The sequence below is a fragment of the Protomyctophum parallelum genome, assembly GCF_964188405.1.
Source record: "Protomyctophum parallelum genome assembly, chromosome: 11".
In the NCBI taxonomy this organism is placed as follows: domain Eukaryota; kingdom Metazoa; phylum Chordata; class Actinopteri; order Myctophiformes; family Myctophidae; genus Protomyctophum; species Protomyctophum parallelum.
In genome coordinates, this window is record NC_139707.1 from 10,224,569 (window position 1) to 10,236,381 (window position 11,813).

The 11,813-nt window shown below is 47.1% G+C and overlaps 1 protein-coding gene across 1 annotated transcript; it reads left to right on the forward strand.

The window, feature by feature from the left end:
* Nucleotides 1-4,851: 4,851 nt before the first annotated feature.
* Nucleotides 4,852-10,278, forward strand: adat3 (adenosine deaminase tRNA specific 3; the record flags this gene model as incomplete). The annotated part of the gene is made up of 5 exons (XM_083776213.1): nucleotides 4,852-5,089; nucleotides 5,975-6,297; nucleotides 8,053-8,262; nucleotides 8,413-8,523; nucleotides 9,916-10,278. The coding sequence occupies 5 exons, from the start codon at nucleotides 4,852-4,854 to the stop codon at nucleotides 10,276-10,278; spliced, it is 1,245 nt and encodes a 414-aa protein (XP_083632339.1).
* Between the last annotated feature and the right edge of the window lie 1,535 nt (nucleotides 10,279-11,813).

Genomic DNA, 11,813 nt, shown 5'->3' on the forward strand with positions numbered 1-11,813 from the left:
CCAAATGGAATGATCATTTTCTGTGGAAACTATCTGCGATATATATATATATATACTGTACAATTATATTGTGTGAACCCGGCTGATATATGTGGCCAAATTTGACAGAGGGACTGCCATTGGATTCTTTTGAATGTCATCTGAAAGCAGGGAATCATACCAGTTTTGGAGATATATAGAGTAATAATGTCTTGCAGAGAAACAGCGAGTTTAGAAAACAGGCTTGAAAGGTTCATTTCTGTGGTCACATTACACCTAGCTACATGTTTAAGCATTTATTTCATATTTACATGTCGATTTCATCTCTGATATTTATTTCAGACATGCTCTAGTATGTGAAGAGTCTGCCTGTGCTATGAACTCATTTTGGATTAAAAAAAAGGAAGGTTTTTTCCCCTCTCCTGAACAGTTAGTCTTGCCGCCATGACTGTCTCTGTATCAAAAAGAGTCACATATACTGTACAATAAGATAAAATAAACACATAATACTGTAACTTGTATTGTGTGAACCCGGCTGATATATACTGTACAATTATAAATAAAACACATTAGGCCTATACTGTAGCTTGCATTGTGCGAACCCAGTCACAATCATTACATAGTCGCCCCAATCGCAATTATTTGAAATAATCGCAATTGTTTCGTCATAATTGTTTGCATGTTGGAACATTTACAGACATAAAAAAAAATCTGAAATGCCAGATCTACAAGCTTACAAGCAGATCTACAAGCTTACAACACGTCGCAAAGTGTTGTAAGTTGTAAGTGTTTATTTTTACCCTAAGTATGGCAGAGAGCGAGTGTGAGTGAATGGACTTTATTGTTGTTCAATCCTCGTTTTCACAACTTCCTCTAAAATTCACCCCCCGACTATCTGAGCCCCTGCATTGCTGCGTATGACTGGCCGGCGATGTCTGATTTATAAGTTCTAAATGTGTCAGATCGTGATGCATTGTAGACTTCATTGGGCTTGTAGATTGAATGGCTATTTGATGTGCAACTGCAACAGTCAACCCTCTTCATAATATAAACAGACAGAACAGATTTATATTTTTTATTACATTATTTTGAAGGGCTAGCTAAAGCCCTTGAAGTGCTGGCGTTCACTCGTCGTGATGTCCCGTGGCAGCCAAGTCTATGGACTTTTCTTTTTTTAACACTATTTTTTTTTCTTTGTGTGACAGTAAATACACATGCATGTACGTTGTACTGTATCCGGCATGTTAAAGTCTATGGACTTTTAAAGTCTGCTTTAAGCATGCCCCCTACCTGTTGACATGTGGCAGCCACAGTGGGTGTGATTTTATTTTATTTTTTATTTTTTTCCCCCCACAGAGCCCCCGAGGTGAAAATGTCGGTTTGGGTTCGTGCAGAAGTTTGAGAACTCTTGGGCACACACCCTCAGCAGCTGCTCGGCTCCCGCCGACAGGGTTGGGAAATCTTTAGACGTACATCCAGGCCAACTTGTCACCAATGTATCTGGCCAGGTCAGTCAATAAGGTTCCAAATGTTTTGAAGTCAAAGGTGGTGGTTTGAGTGAGAGCAGCAGCAGTAGTAGTAGTAGTGTAAGTGGTGGAGTCGGGTTCAGAGGTCAGGTCTATGGAAGCGCTGCTGATAGGGGTCACGCTCTGGGCCTCTTCGGACTGCTCTTGAGGTGTGGAAGACTCTGATTCAGTCTCCTGCTCCGAGTCCTGTGGTTCCACGATCTCTTGACGTGAGTTTTGCTCTTCTGAGGCCTGTGGTTCTGTGACATCCTGAACCAGGGCCTGTGGTTGTGGAACCTCCTCACCCAGGGTCTGTGGTTCTGGAGTCTCCTGGCCCAGGGTCTGTGGTTCTGGAGTCTCCTGGCCCAGGGTCTGTGGTTCTGTAGTCTCCTGGCCCAGGGTCTGTGGTTCTGGAGTCTCCTGGCCCAGGGTCTGTGGTTCTGGAGTCTCATGGCCCAGGGTCTGTGGTTCTGGAGTCTCCTGGCCCAGGGTCTGTGGTTCTGGAGTCTCCTGGTCCAGGGTCTGTGGTTCTGGAGTCTCCTGGTCCAGGGTCTGTGGTTCTGGAGTATCCTGGCCCACAGCTAGTGGTTCTGTGCCATCCTGGGTCTGTGGTTCTATAACATCCTGACCCAAATCATGTGGTTCTGCAACCTCTTTGCCCAGGGCCTCTGGTTCTGGAGTCTCCTGGCACACAGCCTGTGGTTTTTGAGTCTCCTGGCACACAGCCTGTGGTTCTGGAGTCTCCTGGAGAAGGACGGTCTGTGGTTCTACAACATCCTGACCCAAGTCCTGTGGTTCTGGAGTATCCTGGTCCAGGGAATGTGGTTCTGGAGTCTCCTGGTTCAGGGACTGTGGTTCTGGAGTCTCCTGGACTGTGGCCTCCAGGCCCAGGGTCTCTGGTTCTGGAGTCTCCTGGACTGTGGCCTCCAGGCCCAGGGTCTCTGGTTCTGGAGTCTCCGGGACTGTGACCTCCAGGCCCAGGGACTGTGGTGCTTTCTGGCCCAGGGTCTCTGGTTCTGGATCCTTCTGGCTCATGCTCTTCTGGCACTCACAGATTTTCTTCCTGAAGGACTCGGCCAACTCGGGGGTCTTGAACTTGGCTGCCAGCTGTTCTACTCGGCCCTCGCCCTCTGCATAGTCTAAGGCGGTCCAGAGCAAAGCGCTGGCCGAGGAGTTCATGGGTTTGAGCTCCATGGCCTGGGAGATGGTGTGGTTGACACACACCCTCAGCACCTGCTCACGCCTCATCAGGACGCGGTAGAAGTGTTTGACGGGGTGGAAGAGGATCTTGATGTCGCCCACGCCACGCTCCTTCCACTGGCCCAGGTCCCGGTCCCAGCGGTACAACTTGGTCCGTTCCTTGAACAGGATCTCCTCGTCCTCCTCGCCAGACTTTGTCTCCACCTTTTGCAGTGACACAATAGGCTCAAAGTTATCAAAGTTAAGCTCAACATTATTGGATGCTTCCTCTTTGTCGCTGCCCTCTTCCTCTCCAACATTCTGTGGTGCTGGTGGTGATGAAGCTCCGAAGACCATAACCGGAGCGTTCGTCCACGAGAAGGAAGAGTCTTGCTTTCCAAATGCAAACATGCCACCATTGTCGTTGGCCAGGCCATTGAATGAGAGGCTTCCAAATGTGCCAAAGGTGCCGTCTCTGGTAGGAGCGGTGGGTTCCCTTACATACACCACCTCCTCGCCGACATCTGAATCATTAAGTCGCTCTGCCTGAGGGAGCATTTTTTGGACAGCAGGTGCATGGTCTTTGGCCTTAGAGGAGGACAAACACACTGAAGTCTCAGGGGGCGGTTCAGGTGACCCAACGTTCTTCTGGAGGGGTTCAGTGCCAGAGACAAACTTGGATGGAGCGTGTGACGTGGCCACTGATGTCCTGCTGTCGGGGGATGGAGACGTGGAGGGCCCAGTGTTTTCAGGAGAGGCCACGCTGGAGGACACTGGGGTGACTCCCAGGGGGACGTCCAACAGTCTGGAAGACACTGGGGTGACTCCGAGGGGGACGTCCAACAGTCTGGAAGAGACTGGGGTGACTCCCAGGGGGATGTCCAACAGTCTCTGGCACTCCTCAAACCTTTGCTTAAACCCCTTAGCCAGTTCTGGGGTTTGAAATCTTGCAGCTAGTTGTTCAAGTTTGGAGTGTCCATCTGAGAAGTCGTTGGCCAGCCACATCCACGCCTTCTTGGAACCCGCCAGGGGTTTCAGGCTCATGTTGGTGGTGACCAGGTGGTTGGCGCAAACATTGAGGACCTGCTCTCTTCTCATCAGCACCCTCAGTTTGCCGTTGGTCGTATTCTTCATTAATTTGAGGTTCCCCACCCCTCTCTCCTTCCACTGGCTGGTGGCAGAGTCGAATCTGAACAATTTGACGTGCTGGGAGTAGAGGACCTGTTCGTCCTCCTCCCCGGTCACCAGCTCTGCCTTGGGAGGAATGGCATCAATGAACAGCTGCTCGCCGGCACGAGAAAAGCCTTTGAAAAGAGGGTCTTTCTGCCCGAACTGGAAGTCCCCTCCCGTGGTCTTGGCCAGGTCTGCGAATCCCAGGGTGTTTGGCTTGACGTTGAAGAGTGGATTATCCGGGTCGGTGTCTTCCAGCGACGGCGTGGAGACGGAGACGCCGCTCTCCTTCTGTTTCTCCCTGTGCTGATCGGCGGTGTTCTTCAGGAACATGGAGGTGGGCCCCGATGCCGGTGTTGGATCCTCGGTTGAAGTTGTCTCCCCAGCGTCCCAAGTGCCAAACGTAAAGCCACATGAAACGGGCTTGATGAACCCTGCAGCACTAGCCGCAGACGGTTGAGCCTCAAACTTAAACGAAACTTCTTTCAACACGAATGCGGCTCCAGACGTCGCTTTCTTCTGTCGGTCTTCACGCTTTTCCCGTAACTTGGGCACAAGTTTCGGTGCTTCCAGAAACGTTTTTGTTCCATTGTCGTCTGACTTCGATGAAGAAGAATTAGGATCGTCGCCACTCGTACAAGCGTTGAATATAAACGGTTGCTCCACTTTGCTCGACGGGCCTTCATTAGCTGAGCTCTCCGTAGCGTCGGGGAAGGAGAACGCGCTTTGTGTCTTTGTGCCGAAGGTGAACATGGTGGTCTGGTTTAGGATGACGGTCGGGCGTCACTCGGAGGTCAGAGTATTCCTGCTCGGGTCAGTCTGTTTTGTGGGGAAGACGTGACGTCAGCGGACGGTGACATAAACCTCACTGTTGACATCACTCACTGTTGACGTCACTCACTGATGACGTCAGACGTCAGAGTGAGAAGGTCTGAGGACCGCTGATATGGGCAGAAAGAAGCACACTTGTTTAATTTAATAATACTTTTCATTCCAGCAGGGAGAGAGGCGTGCTGACATGGAGCCCCAGGCGAAGCGCAGGAAGGACGGGTGTGAGGATGAGGACGACGTATTGGGGTCCTGGGCGGCCGTCCCCGTCCTCTCTGACGAGCTGTCCCGCGACGACGCGCCGCTGGTCGCCGCCTTCGCCGCCCCCATCACGGACAAGAAGGAGACCTCTCGCCTGGTCAGAGAGCTGAGCCTGCTGTTCCCCCTGGCGGCCCTCAGCCACCTCAGGAGGGTCCGGCCTTGTAAAGGTAGGAGAGCTTTAACATCCCACAGTCACGTGTACTTGTAAAGGTAGGAGAGCTTTAACATCCCACAGTCACGTGTACTTGTAAAGGTAGGAGAGCTTTAACATCCCACAGTCACGTGTACTTGTAAAGGTAGGAGAGCTGTACCCCTTAAAACTCATTCACCGCCTAGATTAAGCGCCTTTTGACGCCTAATTTAATATAAATTGTGTGACCATACCATAACGACCTACGTTGTTTGACGTGTCAAACTAAGGGGTTTTCATGATGCTGAATCCATTCCAAGCATTAGTTTTGCAAAGAAAACACTCATTGCGCTAAAATGGCCATAGCCATCATCACAAAATTAATATGATGTCAGTGGCTATGGTCGTTTTAGCCCAAAAACACTTGGAATGGATTCAGCATCGTGAAAACCCCCTAGTTTGACATGTCACATGCTACATAAAGCATGATGAAATTTTGATTGAGGTTGTTAACTTAACCCCCGCCAGCAGGGGGCGCCGATAGTTCAGCAACCGCCACCGTTCACCACCATTCTATTTGGCTGTAGAAGAAGACGGCCTCCTCCTCCTCTACCCAAAACAGCAATGGTGAAGGTGGTCGCGCTGATCAGATTATTCAATGGTGGTCCGTGGCTCAAACAGCGAATAAATATTGGACCTCGATATGAAAAGGGTTTACTTGCTATTGAGTGTGTTCAGGAACAGAGGTCTCTCTGACTCTCCAGCTAACAAGGAGAGTCAACAAGAAAACATCTCCCAAAAGGTCCCCACACACCGGATGCATTTTTCGGACTTTTAGCTGCGTTTCTCGGTTTTCCGAAAAACGCGCCCAGTGTGCAACCACCTTTACTGTACCTTACTGTACCTTTCTGTACTTTTACAGACAGAGACAGCCCCCACTCGCTGGAGATCCTGCTGTGTCTGCTGACACAAGTACCCCACATGGAGCGGGAGGTGGAGGGGGTCCCCCTGGTCCCCGCAGACAGGGTGGGGGTCCCCCTGGAGGACGGGGTCCCCCTGGAAGCCCTGCTCCCCGCAGACAGGGTGGGGGTGTCCCTGGAGGCCCTGGTCCCCCCAGACAGGGTGGGACATGCGGGCCTGGGACAGCCCTTCCTGGTGGGGGTCCCCTGCTGGCCCCCTCTGACCCGGCCTCAGTTTGAGCTGGCCAGCCGACACTGGCCCACAGCCTTCCACGAAAACAAACAGGTATGTTTATAGTGGCTGAAACTGCCCCATAATTCCGTTACAACCATATGGACCCTTAAAGATCTTTAAAGGGACACTTCACCCTTTTTGCAAAAAAATATATGTTAACCCATTCTGACCTGAGATCAGATTCTAAAAATGTCTATTACATCCTGACAGTGTCATTATTAACCCATTCTGACCTGAGATCAGATTCTAAAAGTGTCTTCGATTTTTCAAAAATAGCAGACCTACAAGCTCGTATCTGCTATTTTTCAATAGCTAAAGCATGACATGATGCCGACACCAAAATGGGTGCCCGGTCAGAATGGGTTAATGACGTTTAGAAGCTTTAGATCACTTTCCTGGGGGTATTTATGTGTGTAATATGTGGTTTTAGTTATTTTAGATTGTAGCAGTGAGCCTGTTGTCTCTGATGTCATGGACACTGGTCTCACTACCTTCCTGGACTACAATTCCCATAATTCTTGCACTGCTCCTCCTTGTGGATAGGGGGAGAGCTGTCTTACTGAGACAACATGTAGTCCAGGAAGGAAGTGAGCCCAGTGTCCATGACATCAGAGACAACAGGCTCACTGCTACAATCTAAAATATCTAAAACCACATATTACACACATAAAGATCTCCAGGAAAGTGTTCTAAAGCTTCTAAACATCATTAACATATATTTTTTTGCAAAAAGGGTGAAGTGTCCCTTTAACTCTTGATAGTGTAAAATGAAACCAAATGGACCCTTATAGATCTTTAACTCTTGAGTGTAAAATGAAACCAAATAAATGTTATGCCCTCAAGACTTAAATTATTGTAGAACACATGCATTACTTCATTTACAAGAATTCTACAATATTAGAGAATGCACGCACGTCGTTTTCAGTTCGTTTTAGTTCGTTTTGTAGACTATTGATTGATTGAATACTTTATTGGCAGAAATGTAATCAGTACAGGGTACAGTCAGACAGTAATGTAATCAAAACAGGGTACAGTCAAACAGAAATGTAATCAGTGCAGGGTACAGTCAGACAGAAATGTAATAAGTACAGGGTACAGTCAGACAGAAATGTAATCAGTACAGGGTACAGTCAGACAGAAATGTAATAAGTACAGGGTACAGTCAGACAGAAATGTAATCAGTACAGGGTACAGTCAGACAGAATGTAATAAGTACAGGGTACAGTCAAACAGAAATGTAATCAATACAGGGTACAGTCAGACAGTAATGTAATCAAAACAGGGTACAGTCAAACAGAAATGTAATCAGTACAGGGTACAGTCAGACAGAAATGTAATCAGTACAGGGTACAGTCAGACAGTAATGTAATCAAAACAGGGTACAGTCAAACAGAAATGTAATCAGTACAGGGTACAGTCAGACAGAAATGTAATCAGTACAGGGTACAGTCAGACAGAATGTAATAAGTACAGGGTACAGTCAAACAGAAATGTAATCAATACAGGGTACAGTCAGACAGTAATGTAATCAGTACAGGGTACAGTCAAACAGAAATGTAATCAATACAGGGTACAGTCAAACAAACGTCCAATGGGATATTCAATTCATAATCATGACATGAAAAATAACAACAAGATTCAAATCATCATAAAAAGTAAAAAAGTTATAATGCTACCAACATCAATACAGCATGGAATTGTGGACTAAATCAATAACAGAACTCTTAAGTCATCAAGTGGTGAATAAAGGTTGAAAACCACTGTTCTAGTTGTATTAAGACTTCCCTCCCCCCCTCCTGTAACCAGGTGACGGAGGCCCTCAAGGGGGCGCTGTTCAGCGGGTCCGAGAGGATCGCCATGCAGCGTCACATGATGCGAGCCGTCGCCGCCGCCAGGGCGGGGCTCCAGCTAGGCCACGCCCCCGCGGGAGGCGTGGTCGTTGACCCCTCGACGGGCGCCGTGGTGGCGGTGGGACACGACTGTGGCGCGGACCATCCCCTCCAGCACGCCACCATGGTGTGTGTGTGTGTGTGTGTGTGTGTGTGTGTGTGTGTGTGTCTTAGTTGTGGTTATTTCGTTAAGTATAATTAATAACCGTAGTTTCTGCCCCGACAGCAACGACAACAATTAATTAACGGCCAATTAACAACTGATTGTGACCTCCAGGTGTGTATAGACCTGGTGGCGAGGGCTCAGGGTGGTGGAGCGTACCCATTGGATAAACACCCCGACTGTCACTTCACAGCCTGCCAATCGGAGTCATCGCTGAACACACAGGTAGTACATTATACTAGCGATGTGTTGAAAGTGTCCAAAATGAAGAACGATTACTGTAATTCAATATTAACCATAGTCAACGGGAGGGCGGACATTTTTTTGTATTATATTTTTTGTATTAATACTAAGCACTTGTGCTTTGTATTTAGCAATTAAAAAAATATATATATGGGTTTAATTACTTTAACATTCCATAGCCCTATCGCTTGTCCATAATGTGTCCAAATATAATGTCCATGTATTTGCCAGAGATAAATGTTCCCCTTAACAGACTGTAGAACGTGTGGAAACGTCATATGAAATACAACCGATGGATCCAGTGGACGTGTACACACGTCATAGTGCTTTTTCATTGATGTTTGTCACGGGGCAACCCGTGCCCTATATACAAACACACATGAAACGGTTTCCTATAAAATGCAAGGACTATTGTTTTAACCTTTATTGAAATTGTAATCACTGATTGGTTAGTTGTCTCTCCTGCACTGCTGGTGGCATTTCCCTTGATGAGGAAGGGGCCAAGTGCTACGCAGGAGAGGGGTGTTTCTCTTGATGCTTTGAGTATTTGTCATTGAGTGTTCATTCTGTTTTATACTTGTTTAATTGTAACACATTATTTAGAATGTTTAGGTTACTTGTATTCAAGGTGTTATTTATGGAAGTATTTATATTGAAAGTATTTATTGAGAAGAACTGGTGCTAATTGATTCTGTGTCCTGTGGTAGGATCCACTCCTATTTAAGGGAGGCTGCAGGGACAGAGAAGTTAGTTGGATGTGGGCATTGACACAAATAACATCCCTGAGGGAGAGCTACAGGGCCTTGTGTGATCAGGGTACAGCCTGAAGAGAGCTCTCATCCTGTTTGGGTTTAGTTAAGGAGTGTTGCCTAAGTATTTATTTATCTTTTTGTCCTTTATTTCGTTGCCAGTATTACAGTTTGCTATTGATAATTATTGCACTGAACAATTCTGTACGACTGGACTTTTGGAGGAGAATAAACGCCCTTAACTACCATTCCTGACTGTTCTTGGAGCCTTGGCCGTTCGGGCAACTTTACAATGTTCTTTTGGGTCGGCCTCTCCTTCTGCACCGTGCTCCTTGCTGTTTCGCGCATGCGTTGCGTGCTGCCGTTCACTTCCTTGTTTACGTCTCAGTAAGAAAGGCTCGTCTCTCCTAATCTAGGGAGCTCTCCGTGGTTTTGTCCAGATGGGCATATACTTCTGTCTTCTTTTCTGACTTCAACATGCCTCTCGTTTAGCATATTAAAGCACCTGCTCTATCCACAAGTTTCACACAGATTTCATGTCTTTGCCAAGTGAAACGAAATGAAAAGTGTGAGTGTCAGGCTAGTCTTAATGGGTTCTTTCTCTAATATTTCACCATGGTCCCAGGCCCAGCAGCCAGAGGGGTCAGACCGGACCACCAGGCCAGAGGGGCCGGACCACACCGCTAGCCCAGAGGGGCCGGACCGGGCCGCCGCTAGGCCAGAGGGGCCGGACCGGGCCGCTAGGCCCTACATCTGCACCGGGTACGACCTGTACCTGACCAGAGAGCCGTGCGTCATGTGTGCCATGGCTCTGGTCCACTCCCGGATAGGACGGGTGTTCTACGGAGCGGCCCGCCCCGACGGCGCCCTGGGCAGTGCCATGAAGGTCCACGCTCACCCGGACCTCAACCACAGGTTCCAGGTGTTCAGAGGAGTCCTCAGACAGCGCTGTGAAGAACTCGACACAGAACACAACAACACTCCTTGATGTTTATTTCTTATTTTATTTTATTTTATTTTTTGGGGGGGGGGAATCATTTTTAACCCTAGAGCACTGAACCCGAGGGACTTTCAATTATATTTTTATTATATTTTTATATGTTGATGATGTCTGAGGTGGGCAGGTCTTTCAGTACCTTCATGATGCTCAGTGACATCATAGAAGGTACACCTGCCCTACAGGCAGGTGTTCGGGTGAATTTCACCCGTGTTTAGTGATCGAGAAAAATCCACCCACAATGCCATGGGCTTCTTTTCTTTTTTCTAACTGGACCATTCTCACATGTCCCAGAAAAGGGTTGACCAAAGTAGAAGTTCCCAGCTCCATTATTATTTCTTTAGGAATATTTTTTGAGGTGCGCTAGCCCCTCCCAGAGCCTTAGATATAGACAGAGTTACGCAAACTGCGTTCACTTCATGGGGCCAGTCCCATGAGAGGCCAGTCCTCTTCTACATAGACTTCTATTGAGAATGGGGACAACCAACTGGGACAAGTCCTGGACCAGAAGTAGACAGAAATGCATTGGACTCAGGCAACAGCCCAGCTTTAATGATCTTAAATTCCTTTATTTTAGATTGTTTTGTAGTAATAGTGCAACATAAACATTACAGATACTTTAGTTGTACAATACTTTAAAACAGTTGTCATGTTGCACACATGCTTAAAATAGCTCTTGTTTGCGCCGCCCTCGTTGGAAACAATGTATTTCCAACTCCAGCTTGTCTCAGTTCAGGCTGCATGAACAGCGCTCGAGCGCTCGGTTTCTGCCCACTCAAAACTTCTATTTGATGGCTCTGGCCCCTGCTATATCCATCTTTTAGTGTATGTTCACAACCTTTGTCCTACACAAACATTAAATTCCCTTTGACAATGAAACAACGTAATATAGGACTACAAGATGACGTCGGACTTAAATACCAAATTGACTGCATACATTAATATACCTTTTAGATGATCGACATTTCTCATTTAAAAAATATCTTTTTTTAGTGGTCTCGTAAAATATTCTAATTTGTTGATATAGGACATTTTTTTATTTTCATGAGCTGTACGCCATAATCATCAAGATTTAAAAAAAGGTTTTAAATACTTAATGCACAATGAATTGGGAATATATGAAAATTTCACTTTTTGTATTATATTGCGGAAGAAAATAAACGTTTACACTATTCTAATTCATTGAGATGGACCTGTATGTATGCACGTATGCATCCATGCATGTCTGTAAGAATGGTGGTCCCTTATTGGCTGTTGATGGTGACGTAACTACAGTACGCTACAAGGTTGGTATAAGGTCAATAACGGGTCTAAAGGATTTAGAACAGCAGTTGTAGTAGACATTAGTTAGTAGCAGTACTTGCGCACTCTGCTTGCGAACAAGTAGACCATGAATGCCCTACTTGTGCGCAAGGCGCAGGTTGGTGGTGGTGGGCTGGCTGCTAGCTCCTACCTATACTATCTCCGATGCGGTTCCAACTTGCACTGGCACTACATTTGGCATTCGAGCGACGCGTCGGGTTTAT